Source organism: Mus caroli, unplaced genomic scaffold (assembly GCF_978045245.1).
Source record: "Mus caroli unplaced genomic scaffold, Mus_caroli_1 scaffold_15, whole genome shotgun sequence".
NCBI lineage: Eukaryota > Metazoa > Chordata > Mammalia > Rodentia > Muridae > Mus > Mus caroli.
The window spans coordinates 30,185,136-30,205,245 of NW_028227270.1; the positions used below are offsets into that span (position 1 = coordinate 30,185,136).

Genomic DNA, 20,110 nt, shown 5'->3' on the forward strand with positions numbered 1-20,110 from the left:
GGTGACCGACTTTTCCCATTTCCTGGTTCCTCCTTTCCCCTGCCAATCAGTTTGATCCTTTCAGGGACTGTTTTTAAGATATAGTGAAGTGGGGCAGGTCTCAACCAGCCTTTAGATTAGGTCTCATTTGGACCACCACTGAGGTATGCTGAGGATGCTGTTCACTGCTGTGCGTGTCAGGACGCCTTTCTGCTCTGGCAGCTGGGCATATGAAAGACTCCCGGCCCGGTGTGGGCTCTGAGGATTAGGTTGCTTACTTCATCTGGCTGTGGTTCCCAGGCTCTAGTAGTTTCCTTACATGCCTGCGTGAACACTACTCCAGGAGATGCAGCGTGCTCTTCTGGCGGTCGCCAGAGTTCCCTCTCAGTGGCTGCTGTGCCACTCTGTGCTCTGTCCACAGTTAACTCCCTGTTTTCTCAACTCAGAACACTGCCTCTCTAGAGCCAGTGACTCTAGGGCTCTGTTTGGCTTTGCTGCCTCTTTACTTTGTGAGCTGGGACGCTTCTGGAGTCTGGTTGCTTATTGGGTTTCTCCCAGAGATCACTGCCATTGTGTGGTCTGTATGCAAGGTCAGAAAACACCTTCTTCATACTTTTTTGTTTGTTTCTTAGAGTTTTAGCTATTTAACATGGGGGAGATAAATCTAGTGTTTTATTTCATGGTCCATAGGCCAAAGGAACACTTAGAAGAGCGTTTTGTATGATACCAGTACATTCCCCCATTTATATGAATTTCAAATACATAGACGATTTAGGGAAAGGCATGATTAACTTTATGCTCATCAGTTGGTTTGGTCTGTGTGGCGCACAGTAGTCAGAGAGCATGAGTAGCCCATGAGGTGAGAACGTGGATACTACGGGACTCCGTGAAGCTCACAGCCTGTGCTTTGTGAGGGGCTCAGCTGCTGCTGATGCAGCACATCCGCCTGGCCCTCCTTTCTCCACTGCTGAAGGTTGTCTCCTTGAGACACTGCTACTGAGCGCTGATTCATATAGAAGGAGAAGCGATTCAGTGCCAGAGCTTTAAACATGCACAGACTTGGAGTGGAAATGACTTGAAGGGCAGAGACTGTGACTCATCCTGGGAAATATGTCAAGAAACTTTTGTTATATCCAAAGAGAGAGAGGGAGGGAGGGACACACACACACACACACACACACACACACACACACACACGAAATGCAGCAGATCCTAGCCTCCTCTCCTCTCTGTCTGTTTCCCCTGTCTGTCCTTCCTCTCTGACACTGGCACTCTTTCAGTCAGTGAATGTTAAGTGCTCTTTTTGGCTCTTTAGTCTCGCAGTATCCATGGTTAGGAAGCAGACCTTAACCTAGAGTACAGTCCCCTTTAATAGCTGCTGGTACCCTCTGCTCTATTTTTGGCTAGTGTCATTTTGGTTTCCAGAACGTCTCTGAGACTGTGGCCTGAATCTCAGGCTGGAGCAGTTGCAGTTTGGGTATTTTTCTGAGACAGATGCCCATGTTAGGTGCAGGGTATGGGGCTGTCTTTCTCCCATTCTGCCTGCCTTTCCTGTATAGACTATCCCCTCTCCCACCATCACCTAAGCCCATGGGTTTTATATTGGTGACTTTGTTTAAAAATATAGCCTTGACAGATGTGGTCGAGATTAAAATGAGGTCACACTAGATTAGTACAGGTCCTGAGTCTGTTGTGACCCGTGTCCTCGTAAGAAGAGGGACGTCTAGGTACAGAGACCAGCTACCTGGGGAGGTTTCCATGTGCAAACACCCCCACACCCCTCTCCCCCAGAGAAAGGGGGAGGGGAAGAGATGCCCATAAGTTTTATAACACATCAGAACAGGGCAAGGACAGGTTCACCACTGAGCCTAAAAGATGTGTTGGCTAGGATAACCTAGCCTCCAGTACTACCCCGGGGATCTTTGTGTTATTTTAAGTTTTCAAGGCATTTCCTCTTTCGGCGCTGCATGCATCCCAGAGAAGACATTCTCACCTCTCTACCCTGTCCTTCTCTTAGAGCAAGACCTTTCTCTAAAGAGTTAAGCTGTCAAAGCTCAGGGGCCTTTCATTCCCTTAAAGACTGGGCAGCTTAGTGAATCGTCCATCCTGCTATGTATGGATGGTGCTTGGCAACCAGAACAAGGCCTTGGCAACCTGATTATTTTCTTTTTATCAGAATTATCATTTCTTCCAATCTAATAAAGTATAAAATTAACTATTGTCTAAGTCCTAATGATGAAAGGGATCAGATTTTGAGTAACTTTAAATGTAGAGAAAAGGGGGTGTGATCAGAGCTTGAGCAATCTGTATGTTTTTTTTCCCCTTGAAGTCTCTGATATTGGAAAAGCAAAGCCAAACCTTTGAGAACATTTCAATGAGGGTAAACAGACAAAATATGGTAAAAATCTTTACAAACTTAAATTGGAAGCAGGACCAGAGAGAAAAAATTCGTTTTCTCCAGCAGGCCCCGAATCGGTTATAACACCATCGGCCATTCCTCTGGCACAAATAAGCCGAAATGCTCTGGGAGCACAAACGAAATTGCTTAATATAATAAAAAGTATGAGGGCACACACGGAGGTCCCACATCTATGAACTAGAAATTGAAACTTCAAAATGGGCAAGTTGGAAAACCTGAAAACAAAACATTATTAAAAAGAGAGAGAGAGAGAGAAAGGAAAGAAAATGCTTAATTGTAAAACCTAACATTGCAGAAGTCTGAGTTAAAGTGCTTGTGTGGAGATTGGGACCGAGTGAGCTTTAAACTCTTCTCAGTGTTTTGTCCAAGAAGAGCGTTAGTTAGCATCATCTAATATGTAACCATCCTTTAAAAGCCATGTGCAGGCGGTGGAATTTCAGCTTAGGCCCACTTACTTAAGCAAGCATTCTTTCCCCAGATACTGGTTCGAGGTTGCACTGGGTAACTTCCTTTTTTCTTTTATGGACAGGGGACTGTTTTTCACCCACTCCTTCTTCTCTGGGACCAGAGTTCTTGCTGTGCTTTGACCTCTAGGACGGGCTCAGAGAGGCGTGGTTCTCCTGTCTGTCCAGAAAGCTGGGAAAGGTCTGGAGATGACAAGAAGGCGAACTTGGTAGTTCCTGAGTCCTGTCAGGAAAGGGAGCAGGAGACAGGCTTGTCTGTAAAAGAGCACAGTGCTGGAGTTCTCAGTGTTGAATGGAATTGAAAATTGAAAGCTGTAAGTAGGCTTCAAACCATGCTACTGGAAAAATATGGTGAAACCAGGCATTTGTCTCATTACAGCTCAGTACCTACAAGGGTTACTTCAAAAACTCAAAGGGGGAGGGGAGTTATTTGCAGAGCTTCATGCACTTCATGCTCTCAGAACCATTCTAGTCACAGAGCATTGGGAGTCATCCTGGGCTCTGCTCCCTCTGGGTCTAGATCCCAGACCCAGGGTGTCAGGTTCAAAAGAAGCAAATTGTACCTGTGGTGTCTACAACAGCACATTAGGAGCATACCCAAGAGCATGCTGGCCCCCAGGCTTCCTCCGTATCACAACTACCTGTGGCTCTTCTCATCCCACTCCTCCCCCCCCCCCCCAAACTTTTCCAGCTCCTGGGCTTCCCTCCCCCATCTTCTCATTCCTTGTAACCCTGCCATTTTGCTGTGCTCTCTCCTGCTTCCCGCCCTCTCCCCCTCCCATCTCCCTCCCCCCAACCATCACCCTCCTCCCCCCCACCCCCCATCTTGGTCTCCTTTGCCTGCACTCTTTTTGTCTGCCTCCAGCACTGTTTACAGACAAGCCAGTCTCTGGCAAAAGTTTAAGCTCCCTTTCCTGGCAGGACTCTTAAACTACCAAGGCCACCTTCTTGTCACCTCCTGTCTGTCCTGGCCTTCTGGATAGGCAGGAGAACCATGCCCTTCCAAGCCGCTCTGGCCTTTGCCTGATGGCTCTAGCAGTTCTTTCCCTCCTTTCTACAATAAATCCTTCCCTGCAACCATGTTCTGGTCCTCAGTTTATACAACTGGTGCTGAAACCCTTAGTTTATACATGGGAAACTATTATTTTTTCTTTCTTGCGTTGGGTCTTTATTTTATTTAGTATTACAAGGAAAATGATATATAATTATTATAAAGATAATATATAATATATATATATATAATTTAAGTGAAAATAGACTTTTTTTCTTAATATATATTTTAAATATTTTTCCACCCAATGGCCCAACACATATATTTAAATAAGTGGTATTATTGTTCTGTAACCTATCTCTTCCTTGTAATTAATTAATTTTGAGGTAGTGTGTCTCCATACATAGCCTTTAAGATCATGGTCCTTCTTCCTCAGGCTCCCACATGATGAGATTACAGGCCTGGTTCATGATTTGGGGTTTTGGGAGGATGAGATGCTGAAGATTAACCTAGGTTTTCAGGAATGCTAGACAGGAATTCTTCTATATATGTCTTTATATATATGTCTTTGACATCTTTCTTTGCAAGTGTATATATCATGATCTATTTCTAATAGCTCTATAGTATTCCACTGGGTGAGGAATTTTAATTATCTTAGTGGAGCCCGTAATGATAAGTAATTTTTTAGGCATTATGTTGGTTACTTTTCTTATTGCTGTGACCAGAAGACTTAAAGATGGAAGAGTTTATTTGGGCTCACAGCTTGGGAGGAGATAGTGCATCATGATGGGGAAGGCAGAATGGCAGGAGAAGGAGCCAGCTGATCACATTACATCAGCAGTCAGAAAGCAGTGTTAGTTAATAGGTAGTGAGGCTGGGCTATAAAACCTCCAAGCCTGCCTCTGGTGAGTCACTTCGTTTAGCCGAGCCCCACTTCCTAAAGATTCTATAGTCTCCCAAAAACAAGGATCCCCGCTGAGGGGCAGGTGTTCAGTCACCTGAGCTTATGCAGGGCATTTCACATTCAACCTATAACAACTATTCTTAATTAAAAAATATGTGTATGTATGTGTATGTCTGAGTGTATGCATGTATGCCATGTTCATGCAAGAGCCCTTAGTAGTCAGAACTGGGTATCTGATCCCATGAAATTGGAGTTATAGGTGGCTGTGAGCTACCATGTGGGTGCTGGGAACTGAACCTGGGTCCTCTGCAGGAGCAACACACATTCCTTGCCAGCCCCTACAACAGGTTTTTTTTTTTTTTTGGTTTTTCGAGACAGGGTTTCTCTGTATAGCCCTGGCTGTCCTGGAACTCACTTTGTAGACCAGGCTGGTCTCGAACTCAGAAATCCACCTGCCTCTGCCTCCCGAGTGCTGAGATTAAAGGTGTGTGCCACCACGCCCGTATTCTTATGGTTTCCCTTAGAACTTTCAACAACAGAGCTCTTAACTGTTGGTTCCTCTGTGGCTGATGCGATTCCTTTGCCTACTTGAACCCCTTTCCTCCTGTTTTCCCTCCCACTGATGATATTATTATGGCTCTATAATACTTAGACTCTGTTCAGTACCTATGGCTTAGTTTAAGTATGGCAGCAGTAACTACTTCTGGTCAACAGCCTACAGATTTCATTGTTTCACACTGTGTGAAAAGGGAGACTCTAGAAGATAACTCACTGATGTAAGAGGACAGCCAGGAGTTACATTATACGGATGGTGAACAGAGGACTCCCTGACACGAGTGCCTCCACATGTTCTTTCCCACAGAAAGGCAGGGCGAGTTTCCTCAGGTGGAGCTTAATACTTGAGGGCGTGTCTTCATCCCTCTGCCCTGCTATACTAGGTCACATTTAATATACTTCAAAGTACTCAGTCTTCCACAAGAATGAAGTATATTATATCCCTATTTTTTTTCCACTTTGGAATTTTTGCTTTTGTTAGCCAGAGGTTAGTACTTACCCAGTGAATTAATTTCACTGGATCTGGTCACGCTATAATAACTCAGCTTTGTATTTAATATTTCCAGAGGTATCAGAGTCAGGCAAAACTCATACATGCATTTGAAAAGTGTAACAATCAAAAATAGCTAGAAACAGGTGGGTACTGGGATGCCTGTGGGATAAATTATGTTAGCATATTCAACTCAAAGGATCACCATATCCGTAACAGTCATTTTCTGGGTTTCTGTATCTTAGTGTCTGACCTGTCAGGCCTTGCTCGTCTGTTTTATTTGTATATTTCTCTGAGAGAGGGTTTTTCTGTGTAGCCCTGGATGTCCTGAAACAGGCTTGCCTTGGCTTACCCTTGTTTTTCAGTGGGAATTTTTCTTCTTGTTCCTTCTTCAATTGATCAGACTGGGAAAGCTATTGATGATTTTGGTCTCACCTTCAAGGACTTGTCCTAGATCTGGCTTGTCCCCCTTGCCTGTGCTAACCTTGAAGGCCTTGTCCATGAATTCCAGGAGTGACCTAGAAACTTGAGCTGGTTCCTCCCTTGGCCTTGCCCGGCTCTTTCTCCAGCCAGTCATTCTGGACAGCTGGGTTAAATTTCAGTGCCAGGCCTTATTCCAAAGCACTACTGAAGCATGTTAGATAACCTTTCTTTTTAAATAAAGGCATTTTAAAAAAGAGATGATTTGTAAAAAGCTTATTAAGTTCAGCAAGAGAAGTCCCATAATTATTTGTGTGGCTGGACTGTGGCAGGCATGTCCTCGCTCTCTCTGTGGGTGGCATAGCCCCATGACAGCTTGTAAGAAAGCAAATCCAAACACGTTCTGTCAGATGTGAATTCTTAGATCTCCATCCAAAATGCAGTCAGCAATACTCCACAAACCTTGCCGTTCTCTCTGGGACTCCATAGAACAACCCACAGGATGTTTTCTTTCCAAAAGTTTTACCATTTGGCTGTACAGGAGGAGCCTAATGGCCTGGAAGCAGATGTGCAAAAGAAGCCAGCTATTGGTTTGAAGTAAGCATCACTTGCACAAAGATTCATACGCTTAAAAAAATATAGAAAATACTCTCTCTGTGCTCCCTCATCATTTCAGAGGTTACCAACGAGACAAAGGTTGTCGGGATCTGTCTACATGAATGTTCAAAGCATACATAGCATACATATCTAATAAATGCTTGAAGAAAATTTAAGAGTACCATGGATAATGTTCAATGTAAGACTTGTAGACAATTACCAAGTTTTTTTTTTATTTGTGAAGCATTTCATTGTTTTAAAATGTAATTTTATGTTACCACCTCTCATTGATGGTTATTCAAGTATTTTTAGATCGGATGCCATGAAAACAGAACTTTATAATTAGTGCCAACAAAGGAATTTCACTTTCTACAGATGTGACTGACTGTATCTATAAGTTCCGGAATGTAGCATATCTGACTCTAGAATTTACACATTGTTTTTCTCCTTTTCTTTTCCTTTTTAGGTTTTGAGACAGTTTCATTAGATAGCCCTTGCTGGACCTCTGTCTGTAAACCAGGCTGGTCTTCAGCTTGAAGAGATCTGCCTGCCTCTGCCTTTTGTGTGGCGTTTATAGATGTGCACCACCATACTTAGCAATATATTTTAAGTTTTGGTGGCTTTTGCTAACTTGCTTTTCAGGAATATAATACTGATTTAATTTATTTTTCCTGGCAATGTGTTGGGGAATCCTGCTTGTTTGATCCATATTTTTGAGTGTATGTTACACATCATAGTTCTTTGATCCATAGGTCAAAGGGTTGTCACATCATTTTTAATTATTTTCCTTATGATTAATGCTGAATGTCTTTTTATCCACATCTATTTCCTTATCTATCTCTCTGTCTGTCTGCCTACATTCCCACCTATCCTCTGTTCATTTTCCTTGGGCTTTTAGTCTTTTTAATTGATTTATTATAACTATTTGCATTTTGAGGAGTTTAAAGCTGTTTTATACATTGAGGAAATCAGTGCTTTTCTATGACAAGAGCTCAATTTTTTCCCACTTTTATATTTGTCCTTTGTTTTCTTTTTTTATTCTGTGCAACATGTTTTTTTCTTTTTTAAGATAAATTTTATTATTATTTTGTGTGTATGTATGTGGTGTATGTATATATTCACATTGTGTTGGGGGGTGGTGGTGGCAGCGTGGAGGCCAGAAAGGGGTATTGGATCCCTTGGTATATTGGTGAGCTGCCTGATCCAAAAAATTGCTAGATTGTATATGTACAGTTCAGTTTGGGTGCTGGAATCCAAATTCTAGTCCTCTGATAAAACAGTAAGTGCTCTGAACCAGTGAGCCATCCCTCCCGAGCTCTGTCTCAGAGTGTTTCAGTCCTCTGGTTTTGACCTTTCAGTTTTGAGACAGGGTCTTTTGCAGCTCAGGCTGATCTCAGTTGAGCGGAGAGTGACCTTGGGCTTCTGGTCAGTCTTGAGGGATTATAACTCTGTGCTAGGGAGGAGCCAAGTGCTTTGCCTATGCTCGACTAGTGCTCCACCAGCAGAGACACATCGCCAGTCTTTCATCGTATTTTATTTGTTTTTCGGGTTTTCGAGACAGGGTTTCTCTGTATAGCCCTGGCTGTCCTGGAACTCACTTGTAGACCAGGCTGGCCTCGAACTCAGAAATCTGCCTGCCTCTGCCTCCTGAGTGCTGGGATCAAAGGCATGCGCCACCACGGCTGGCTCTTTCATTGTATTTTAGAAGATAGTTTTAACTCTGTTTTAATCTTTCACATTTGTGAGCTTTATTATAAATTAGCAATGAACATTTTGTTTAGATAAGGGAAATTTTGTCTATAAAGAAGTAATTTGGATTTTTATTTATGGTATTTGAGCTATTGTACCTGGACTTTTCCTATTCATTTCTTTCCTACACTGACAGTCAGGTACAACAGCTGCTTTATGACAGATGGTTAGCAAGATGTCCTGATAACGGAGGTACCTAGCAATAGTGACTAGAGGACTAGGTCAGGGCTGGGTAAGTTAAGTTGCTGGGATGCAGGGTGTTAGGTTACTGTCTCAGCTTGGTGAATCCTTCACAGTGAGTAGTAGTGGAGTTGATTTCAGCATTTGGAAAGGTCCCACTGAGCTCTAGTCTTCATCAGTGTCCTGCCACCTTTCTTCCTAAGCAGCTATTTACTTCCTTAATGCTCTGAGTTCATGAAGTACTCAGTGTTCCTAACGTAGACACTGCACTAGAAGCTGTTGGGGCACTGGCTCTGGCTTAATCAGTCTAAGATGAGACCCCAGCCATAGCATTTGGAGCACTGGGGTAGAGTCTCATGCACAGCTAGGGTTGAGAGTAAATACCAGTGCAATTCCATTGCATAAAGGCTTTTACTTTACATTGCCCCAGCGCTTCTATATATGTATGGCACTCACCTGATAACACTGGTTCAGGGCCTGAGGTTGGACTTTGGACTCTGCATGTACAGTGTTCAGGTGATGGTAAAGCTGCTGGTCTCCAGAACACTCATGGATGGCTCAGGCTCATCTGTCATGAATGTAGACACTAGCCTATGTCTTCCCTTACTTAGTTGAAAACAAGTTTCTTGAAAATGCTTTATCCCTTCATCTTCTTTTCTCTAAAATGGAGGGTTGAAGTGGGTGAGGTGTGTAGTTCTCTTGTTCTTTTATCCTCTTGTAAGGATCTGGGCTTTTCCTAGGCTACTTGGATGGGGATTTTTTTTTTTTTTTTCAGAATGGTAGTCTGGATTCTGCAATTGAAACACTAGCTTCCTCTAGGAAGTGCTTCTGATTTTATTATAATTTACTGGGAGAAATAAAACTAAGGAATGTTTAATACTAGTTGACCTAGTGGATCAAGTTAAATCGTAAACAATGGTAAACATAAGAAGAAGGTGGGGAAGAACCTCTGGTGGAATCACCATGCCTGACCTAAAGCTGTACTACAGAGCAATTGTGATAAAAACTACATGGTACTGGTATAGCGACAGACAAGTAGACCAATGGAATAGAATTGAAGACCCAGAAATGAACCCACATACCTATGGTCACTTGATCTTTGACAAGTGAGCAAAAATCATCCAGTGGAAAAAAGACAGCATTTTCAACAAGTGGTGCTGGCACAACTGGTGGTTATATAGAAGAATGGGAATTGATCCATTCCTATCTCCTTGTACTAAGGTCAAATCTAAGTGGATTAAGGAACTCCACATAAAACCAGAGACACTGAAACTTATAGAGGAGAAAGTAGGGAAAAGGCTCGAAGATGTGGTTACAGGGGAAAAATTCCTAAATAGAACAGCAATGACCTGTGCTGTAAGATCGAGAATTGACAAATGGGACCTCATAAAATTGCAAAGCTTCTGCAAGGCAAAAGACGCCATCAATAAGACAAAAAGGCCACCAACAGATTGGGAAAGGATCTTTACCTATCCTAAATCAGATAGGGGACTAATATCCAATATATATAAAGAACTCAAGAAGGTGAACTCCAGAAAATCAAATAACCCCATTAAAAATGGGGCTCAGAGCTAAACGAAGAATTCTCACCTGAGGAATACCGAATGGCTGAGAAGCACCTGAAAAAATGTTCAACATCCTTAATCATCAGGGAAATGCAAATCAAAACAACCCTGAGAGTCCACCTCACACCAGTCAGAATGGCTAAGATCAAAAACTCAGGTGACAGCAGATGCTGGTGAGGATGTGGAGAAAGAGGAACACTCCTCCATTGTTGGTGCGATTGCAAGCTTGTACAACCACTCTGAAATCAGTCTGGCAGTTCCTCAGAAAATTGGACATAGTACTACTGGAGGATCCCGCAATACCTCTCCTGGGCATATATCCAGAAGATGTTCCAACCGGTAAGAAGAACACATGCTCCACTATGTTCATAGCAGCCTTATTTATAATAGCCAGAAGCTGGAAAGAACTCAGGTGCCCCTCAACAGAGGAATGGATACAGAAAATGTGGTACATTTACACAATGGAGTACTACTCAGCTATTAAAAAGAATGAATTTATGAAATTCCTAGCCAAATGGATGGACCTGGAGGGCATCATCCTGAGTGAGGTAACCCAATCACAAAAGAACTCACACAATATGTACTCACTGATAAGTGGATATTAGCCCAGAAACCTAGAATACCCAAGATATAAGATACAATTTGCTAAACACATTAAACTCAAGAGAACGAAGGCCAAAGTGTGGACACTTTGCTCCTTCTTAGAATTGGGAACAAAACACCCATGGAATGAGTTACAGAGAGACAGTTTGGAGCTGAGACGAAAGGATGGACCATCTAGAGACTGCCATATCTGGGGATCCATTCCATAATCAGCCTCCAAATGCTGACACCATTGCATACACTAGCAAGATTTTGCTGAAAGGTCCCAGATATAGCTGTCTGTTGTGAGACTATGCTGGGGCCTAGCAAACACAGAAGTGGATGCTCACAGTCAGTAACTGGATGGATCACAAGGCCCCCAATGGAGGAGCTAGAGAAAGTACCCAAGGAGCTAAAGGGATCTGCAACCCTATAGGTGGAACAACAATATGAACTGCCCAGTACCCCCAGAGCTCGTGTCTCTAGCTGCGTATGTAGCAGAAGATGGCCTAGTCGGCCATTAGTGGAAAGAGAGGCCCATTGGTCGTGCAAAATTTATCTGCCTCAGTACAGTGGAATGCCAGGGCCAAGAAGTGGGAGTGGGTGGGTGGGGGAGTGAGTGGGGGAGCAGGTGGGGGACTTTTGGGATAGCATTGGAAATGTAAATGAAATAAATACCTAATAAAAAATTTACCTAAAAAAAAAAAAAAAAAAAAAAAAGAAGAAGAAGAAGAAGGTGGGGAAGCAAGGAAAGAGTATTTATTGACTGGAAGAGAAAATGTCACTACAAGGGGGAGACTTGAGTTAAATATTGTGTCCTGGTCTAGGCTACTAGACTATAGAGCTCTGGGGTAACAGTTCTTGGACTTTTACATTGGCCTGTCTGCACAAGACACCCTTTAGTACTTGTTAACACCATTCTCAGGGTCTCCTTAATTATGTCATAGCTGCTGGATAGCTACTGTTTGGATTTTGTACAGAAGAAGAGCTCCTTTCCCCAAGGCGTTAGAAGAAAATTGGCTAGTGTCCAAAAGCAGAGTGGGTGTTCGATAAACCAGAATTGTAATGATGACGTAGGAGGTGAGCCACTTTGCTATCTTACCTAAATTTATGTTGTCCAAATACAGTGGTGTTGACAGTATAGGTTGGATGACCATATGAATGAAATTTAAAACAATAATTCTGACAAGTATGCTAATACTTAATATTGATGAAATAATTAAAAGTAATAATTTTAGATATTTGATAGTTTACTCTCCAGTCAGGAATGGTATTAAGCATGCTCAATAACCTATGACAGTAGTATTAACCAGAATAGATAGGAACCAGCCATACAGAATTGAGTCATAAGTAGCAAGCTTCCAAGGAAGGGTTGGCAGGCTGTCAGCCCCGCGTACTGTAAGATATGTTTAAGTTGCCACCACATCTATCTTTCTATAATTTTTAGAAAACTTTAAATTTATTTTGGGGTGCTAGGGATCACACCGAGGGCCTGTGTGCTAGACAAATGGCTTGCCGCTGAGCTGTCTCCTAGCTTCTTAGTCCCCTTTATAATTATGGTGATTGTAGTTTTCCCCCAAGAGGTGGCATAGTATAATACGCCACAGTAGATGAATAGATTAAATGGGATAAGAATGAGGCATTCGCTCCCTTCTGTGTGTGTGTGGGGGGGGGGGGGGAGGGAGGGCAGTTTAGAGACCTGAAATCATGCTCCCTCTACAGTTCACAGACCGAACCTGTCACTCTATGCTGGTTGTGGTTACAGCAGCGCCTGACACTTCTTGGCTTATAGCTACACCACTCTACTCTCCATTTTTGTGTGGCTTTCTGAGAACTTCATGTGTCTGTTTCAATCTTCAAATGTCCCTCTTATAAGAAAAATAACCCCTCCTTCCTTAATTATTATTTAGATCCTGTTAAGGTGTGAATGCTGGGTAGCAGCATGCTGAAGGACTCATTCCTTCCCATGCAGATAGATCTGTGCATAGAGAGATACTGTAGTCTTCTGTATAAATTCATGGAATTCAAGCAAGTTTTGCCTTAAAATGGAGCTTATTATATTAGATAAACACTACACATGGCGGTATTAAAGAAGAAGTATAAGAAAGCAGGAAAGAAAGCAGTTAGAGGATATAGCTGTCTCTTGTGAGACAATGCCGGGGCCTAGCAAACAGAAGTGGATGCTCACAGTCAGCTATTGGATGGATCACAGGGCCCCCAATGGAGGAGCTAGAGAAAGTACCCAAGGAGCTAAAGGGAACTGCAACCCCATAGGTGGAACATTATTATGAACTAACCAGTACCCCAGAGCTCTTGACTCTAGCTGCATCTGTATCAAAAGATGGCCTAGTCGGCCATCACTGGAAAGAGAGGCCCATTGGACTTGCCAACTTTATATGCCCCAGTACAGGGGAATGCCAGGGCCAAGGGGTGGGGGTGGGTGGGTGGGAGACTGGGGGGGGAGTGTATTGGGGACTTTTTGGATAGCATTGGAAATGTAATTGAGGAAATTACCTAATTAAAAAAAAAGAAATTAAAAAAAAAAAAGAAAGCAGTTAGAGGGGCTGGCGAGATGGCTCAGTGGTTAGGAGCATTTGCTGCTCAGGTTGGGAGGACTGGGGTTTGATCCTAGTCTTCATCAGGCAGCCTATGAAACATGAGTAAGTCCAGATCCAAAGAACCCAACATGTACTTCTGGCCTCCATGGAAACACACACACACATGTATATACAGACACAGAGAGACATATCCCCAGATGTGCTCGCACAGAAATAAAATGTTTTCTAAAGAGAAAACAAGCCAGTGCGAGGCTGAGAACATTCTGTGATTGACCCACATGTGAAAATGAGGTGGTTGTTTTCAGCTCTCTGAAGAGCAGTTTTATGGAAAAGGACTTTGACCCTTGCAGACAGAACTAGAGCCACCGAGCCTAGGGAATGGTGCAGTGTAAGACAGACCTTCCTCGGGTTATGGTGCACAGAATGTTGGGAGACACCATAAGGAAGTGGAAAATACAGGCTCCCCAGAGAGTTGGGGCAGTGCTGTATACAGTTACTGCTCTATGACATCTCTTTCATCAAAGAGACAATAAGGCTCGCTTCCAGCCTTGCTGTGAACCCTCAAATCTCCCAGTGGACACCATTCCTCACAACATGGTACTTCTTTTTGTGAGGTTAAGTACATTTTTACTGTTTACCATCCTGAAGTTTTGCTTTTTGACCTCAGTGTGCTGGGCTAGTAGATTGAAAAGAGTAGAAGCGATTAATTTAGAAGAGGAACATTAATAAGCAAAAAAGCTAGGGAAATAAAGTTGATATTTATCAAGTAGTACACAGTGTACATTGGGTTAGTCTGGTCATCCATAGTATCTCATTTAAAGTGCCTGATTTCTCTTGGCATGGCTTAGAACACAAGTGACATGGTAGTTCTTCAAGCGATGGGTTCTTGCATTAATTGGTATTTTCATGTCTTTTTTTCTTTTTTTTTTTTTTTGTTGGTGGAACACAGGAAAGTTCTGATGGCTACATGTGCAAAACACAGTTTCGAATGAAGAATGAGACCTCGACAGCACATGTGGGAACAGCTGCCAGTGTGCTTACATGTCTCCCTACAGAGGTGAGTGAGTAGTTTCGTGAGCTCCTTTTCAGTCTTCATGAAGTATATTCATTAAGAGCTTTCAGTTTGTTTTATGTATGCTTCGACGTTAAAAAATTAAGTAGCCCTTGGATCCTGGGACTGTTGGCAGTAGGAGTGTGAGCCTCATTCCTGAGGAATTAGTTGCTTCATAGCAATGAAAACAGCAATGGTGGTGTGTACTGTGAGTCCCTTCAGTTCTAGTGATCCGTCACGCCTTTTCTTAGATCTAAAGACACACAATACCTTCTGTTGTTTTTGTTTTTATCTAGTGAGGTCTCAGCCTATACAGATCTAACTTAGTGCCTAGTCTGCCTTTGACTGGTTTTCTTGTCATTTGGAAATGTGTAGAATCCGGGTCTTATCCTTTAGGAAAATCTGATTGACTTGAGAAATTTACAAAATTAAATGTTATTAAAGCGCTGAGTTCTTAGTGGCTTTGTAGAATATTTTCAGTCTTTTTTTTTTTTTAAATCAAATTACAAAGAGCCTTAATATCTTTCTTATAAGAAAAGTTGTAGATATCCATTCTAAAATAATAGGGAAATCTGTAAAACTGAAATAATTCCGCATATATCTTTAGTATACACTAGTAATATTTTGGAAGATACTGCCCATTTTCCTTAGGTTTCTCCTATACATGTGTTTGGTAACCAGGAAGACTCACTAACATCCTTACATTTCAGTAAACACAGAATCCATAGTTCACTTCAGTGGCTCCACGGCGTTCTATTGGATGACTACACCATAGTTGTATACTCTTACTTCAGGAAGCACTGGAATTTCAACAGATAGAAGATGACTGATGGGAACTAATTGCTTCAGTACAAAGGAAGAAACCACAAATGTTTAAATTCCGAGCATCTTTGTAAAAAGGCAGAGGCTTTTTGTAGATGTGTCCTTGTGTGTGTGTGTGTGTGTGTGTGCTTTCTGTGTACATGTGTATGCATCCTTTCCTGTCTCTGTGTACATGACCCTGTCTTTCTCTCTGTGTGTGCATGTTTCTATCTCTCTGTATGTACATGTTACTATCTGTATGTACATGTTTCTTTTGGTATGTGTGTGCATGTTCATTTCTGTATGTGCATGTATCTATAATGTGTGTGGGTGTATATCTGGACCTGAGTGAATACAAATGCCAGGTCCATGTGGGTGTTTTTCTCTTCTGCTCAGATAAGGTCTCTCACTGAATCTGGAGCTCACACTTGGCCCAGGCTCTTCTTTGTTCACATCCCTAGTGCTTGGACATGCTACCACCCTCAGCTACTTTAGGGCGCTGGTGGTGTGAACTCAGCTCTGAACTCCTCAGGTGTCCTTGGAAGCCCTCACTGCCTGAGCCATTTGTCTAGTGGAGATGTTCCTTTTCTTCATGTGTGCAGGAGCAGGTTGTTCTGCTGCTGGTCTGGGAGTAACTCGCTCCACCAGTGTTTGACCACAAGTCCTTCTTACGGATTTGGTGGCTTAGGGGTGCTAAGTGCTACACAGAGGTTGCTTGATTCTTGATTACCAGTTTGTGGCTCAGCAGCCAACACCAGACCTGAAGCCAAATATGTTAGGAAACTTTCTCAATTCATTATGTGTTAGCTTATAAAGGTAACAGAAATGATGATTAAAAAGAAAAGTCACTGGTTTTTGTCAAGCAAGTTGGCAGAGATTTTAAAAACCACTAAAATGCTGTGACAGTCTGAGAGGCCGACTCTGATGTGACTTGACAGAGTTTAGACTTGTGCACGTGGTGTGTGTAATCTACACCGAGTAGAGAAATTTAACCTCCTATCAGTTTTTCATCCTTTTCCATCTGTAACATTGTCCAGTGCATTTCACCATTTAGGGATGCGGGAGGAGTGGTCCATTGGAAGCCCCATCCTTGCAGCGTTCTGCCATTGGCGCTTTGCTGAGCCTGCCTCCTTATGTTCCCATCTCCAGCCTTCAGTTTAGTAAACATGCTGGTTTTGATGTAGTGCTTTTACATCAGAGTAAACTTCAGAGTGATGCTTACCCAATAACCAGAAATACATGCAGAACCTTATCAGGAAGTGCATGTATGGCCATTTATGGTAGGAAACACACAGAAGCGACTGTAATGTGCAGCCATAACAGGTTAGTTAATTAAGGTCAATCCATGCTTGGATGCAATGACTAGAAATACCTCTTAGGTGACCATTTGCAAGAGTTAACTGTTAAATGAAAAAAGGACAGTCATCATAGCCTAAACAATACAATCCAAGCACATCTACTATCTTTTGAATTAGCTGTTGACCATTATGGTTTTAAATATAATTATTTTTAATCTCTTCAAAGAGTGGAACCCTTATTTCTTCCTTCTTATCACTTTAAAATCCTCGGGGTTTTTATTTGTTTGTTTGATGCAGCAGTTCTGTTTGGAGGCACCATCTATGTATGTGAGCTTGCTTTCTTATGGGTATCTTATTTTCCAGCTCCCAAATCAGAGAGAATGCTTTTAAAGCGGACTGAAACACAGTCTTGTGAGTTACTGTGCCTCTTGATTTCTTGCTAGTCTTTAGCTGAGTACTTGAGAGATTCTCAGCTTGGTGTGGCAGTGTGTGCCTCTAATTCCAGAGACAGATGCAGAAGAATCAGGAGTTTGAGGCTCTCTTCAGCAACATAGCATGTTTGGAGACAGGTAGAATGACACAGAACTTTGTTTTAAACAAGAAAGCAAACAATTAACAAGGAAAAAATATTATGTGTATATAATCTTTATATATATGTGTGTGTGTGTATATATATATATATATATATATATATATATATATATATATATATATATAGAGAGAGAGAGAGAGAGAGAGCATAGATATTATTTTCCTTCTAATCAAGTAAGATCCTCTTTTTTTTAATTTTTAATATTTTTTTTTACATATTTTCCTCAATTACATTTCCGATGCTATCCCAAAAGTCCTCCATAGTGCCCCCCACTTCCCTACCCACCCATTCCCATTCTTTTGGCCCTGGCATTCCCCTATATTGGGGCATATAAAGTTTGCAAGTCCAATGGGCCTCTCTTTCCATTGATGGCCATCTTTCGATACATATGCAGCTAGAGACAAGAGCTCCGGGGTTCTGGTTAGTACATCATGTTGTTCCAACAATAGGGTTGCAGATCCCTTTAGCTCCTTGGGTACTTTCTCTAGCTTCTCCATTGGGAGCCCTGTGATACATCCAATAGCTGACTCCTGTGTTTGCTAGGCCCCGGCATCGTCTCACAAGAGACAGCTATATTTGGGTCCTTTCAGCAAAATCTTGCTAGTGTATGCAATGGTGTCAGCGTTGAGAAGCTGATTATGGGATGGATCCCTGGATACGGCAGTCTCTAAATGGTCCATCCTTTCATCACAGCTACGAACTTTGTCTCTGAACTCCTTCCCTGGGTGTTTTGTTCCCAATTCTAAGAAGGTGCACAGTGTCCACACTTTGGTCTTCATTCTTCTTGAGTTTCATGCGTTTAGCAAATTGTATCTTATATCTTGGGTATCCTAAGTTTTGGGCTAATATCCACTTATCAGTGAATACATATTGTGTGAGTTCTTTTGTGATTGTGTTACTTCACTCAAGATGATGCCCTCCAGGTCCATCCATTTGGCTAGGAATTTCATAAATTCATTCTTTTTAATAGCTGAGTAGTACTCCATTGTGTAAATGTATCATAATTTCTGTATCCATTCCTCTGTTGAGGGACATCTGGGTTCTTTCCAGCTTCTGGCTATTATAAATAGGGCTGCTATGAACATAGTGGAGCATGTGTCCTTTTTACCGGTTGGGACATCTTCTGGATATATGCCCAGGAGAGGTATTGCTGGATCCTCCGGTAGTACTATGTCCAATTTTCTGAGGAACCGCCAGACTGATTTCCAGAGTGGTTGTACAAGCTTGCAATCCCACCAACAATGGAGGAGTGTTCCTCTTTCTCCACATCCTCGCCAGCATCTGCTGTCACCTGAGTTTTTGATCTTAGCCATTCTGACTGGTGTGAGGTGGAATCTCAGGGTTGTTTTGATTTGCATTTCCCTGATGATTAAGGATGTTGAACATTTTTTCAGGTGCTTCTCTGCCATTCGGTATTCCTCAGGTGAGAATTCTTTGTTCAGTTCTGAGCCCCATTTTTTAATGGGGTTATTTGACTTTCTGGAGTCCACCTTCTTAAGTTCTTTATATATATTGGATATTAGTCCCTTATCTGATTTAGGATAGGTGAAGATCCTTTCCCAATCTGTTGGTGGTTTTTTTGTCTTATTGATGGTGTCTTTAGCCTTGCAGAAGCTTTGTAGTTTCATGAGGTCCCACTTGTCAATTCTCGATCTTACAGCACAAGCCATTACTGTTCTATTCAAGAATTTTTCCCCTGTGCCCATATCTTCAAGGCTTTTCCCCACTTTCTCCTCTATAAGTTTCAGTGTCTCTGGTTTTATGTGAAGTTCCTTGATCCACTTAGACTTGACCTTAATACAAGGAGATAGGAATGGATCGATTCGCATTCTTCTACATGATAACAACCAGTTGTGCCAGCACCATTTGTTGAAAATGCTGTCTTTCTTCCACTGGATGTTTTTAGCTCCCTTGTCGAAGATCAAGTGACCGTAGGTGTGTGGGTTCATTTCTGGGTCTTCAATTCTATTCCATTGGTCTATTTGTCTGTCACTATACCAGTACCATGCAGTTTTTATCACAATTGCTCTGTAGTAGAGCTTTAGGTCCGGCATGGTGATTCCACCAGAGGTTCTTTTATCCTTGAGAAGAGTTTTTGCTATCCTAGGTTTTTTGTTATTCCAGATGAATTTGCAGATTGCACTTTCTAATTCGTTGAAGAATTGATTTGGAATTTTGATGGGGATTGCATTGAATCTGTAGATTGCTTTTGGCAAGATAGCCATTTTTACAATGTTGATCCTGCCAATCCATGAGCATGGGAGATCTTTCCATCTTCTGAGATCTTCTATAATTTCTTTCTTCAGAGACTTGAAGTTTTTATCATACAGATCTTTCACTTCCTTAGTTAGAGTCACGCCAAGATATTTTATATTATTTGTGACTATTGAGAAGGGTGTTGTTTCCCTAATTTCTTTCTCAGCCTGTTTATTCTTTGTGTAGAGAAAGGCCATTGATTTGTTTGAGTTAATTTTATATCCAGCTACTTCACCGAAGCTGTTTATCAGGCTTAGGAGTTCTATGGTGGAATTTTTAGGGTCACTTATATATACTATCATATCATCTGCAAAAAGTGATATTTTGACTTCATCTTTTCCAATTTGTATCCCTTTGATCTCCTTTTGTTGTCGAATTGCTCTGGCTAGGACTTCAAGTACAATGTTGAATAGGTATGGAGAAAGTGGACAGCCTTGTCTAGTCCCTGATTTTAGAGGGATTGCTTCAAGCTTCTCACCATTTACTTTGATGTTGGCTACTGGTTTGCTGTAGATTGCTTTTATCATGTTTAGGTATGGGCCTTGAATTCCTGATCTTTCCAAGACTTTTATCATGAATGGGTGTTGGATCTTGTCAAATGCTTTTTCCGCATCTAACGAGATGACCATGTGGTTTTTGTCTTTGAGTTTGTTTATATA

The 20,110-nt window shown here is 41.9% G+C and overlaps 1 protein-coding gene across 1 annotated transcript in view; it reads left to right on the plus strand.

The window, feature by feature from the left end:
- Atg10 (autophagy related 10) overlaps positions 1-20,110 on the plus strand; it is a 313,448-nt gene that overhangs the window by 62,819 nt on the left and 230,519 nt on the right. The window contains exon 3 of the mRNA XM_021180551.3: positions 14,403-14,510. Coding sequence (XP_021036210.1) covers positions 14,403-14,510 — 108 coding nt within the window. The remainder of the gene's footprint in view (positions 1-14,402; positions 14,511-20,110) is intronic.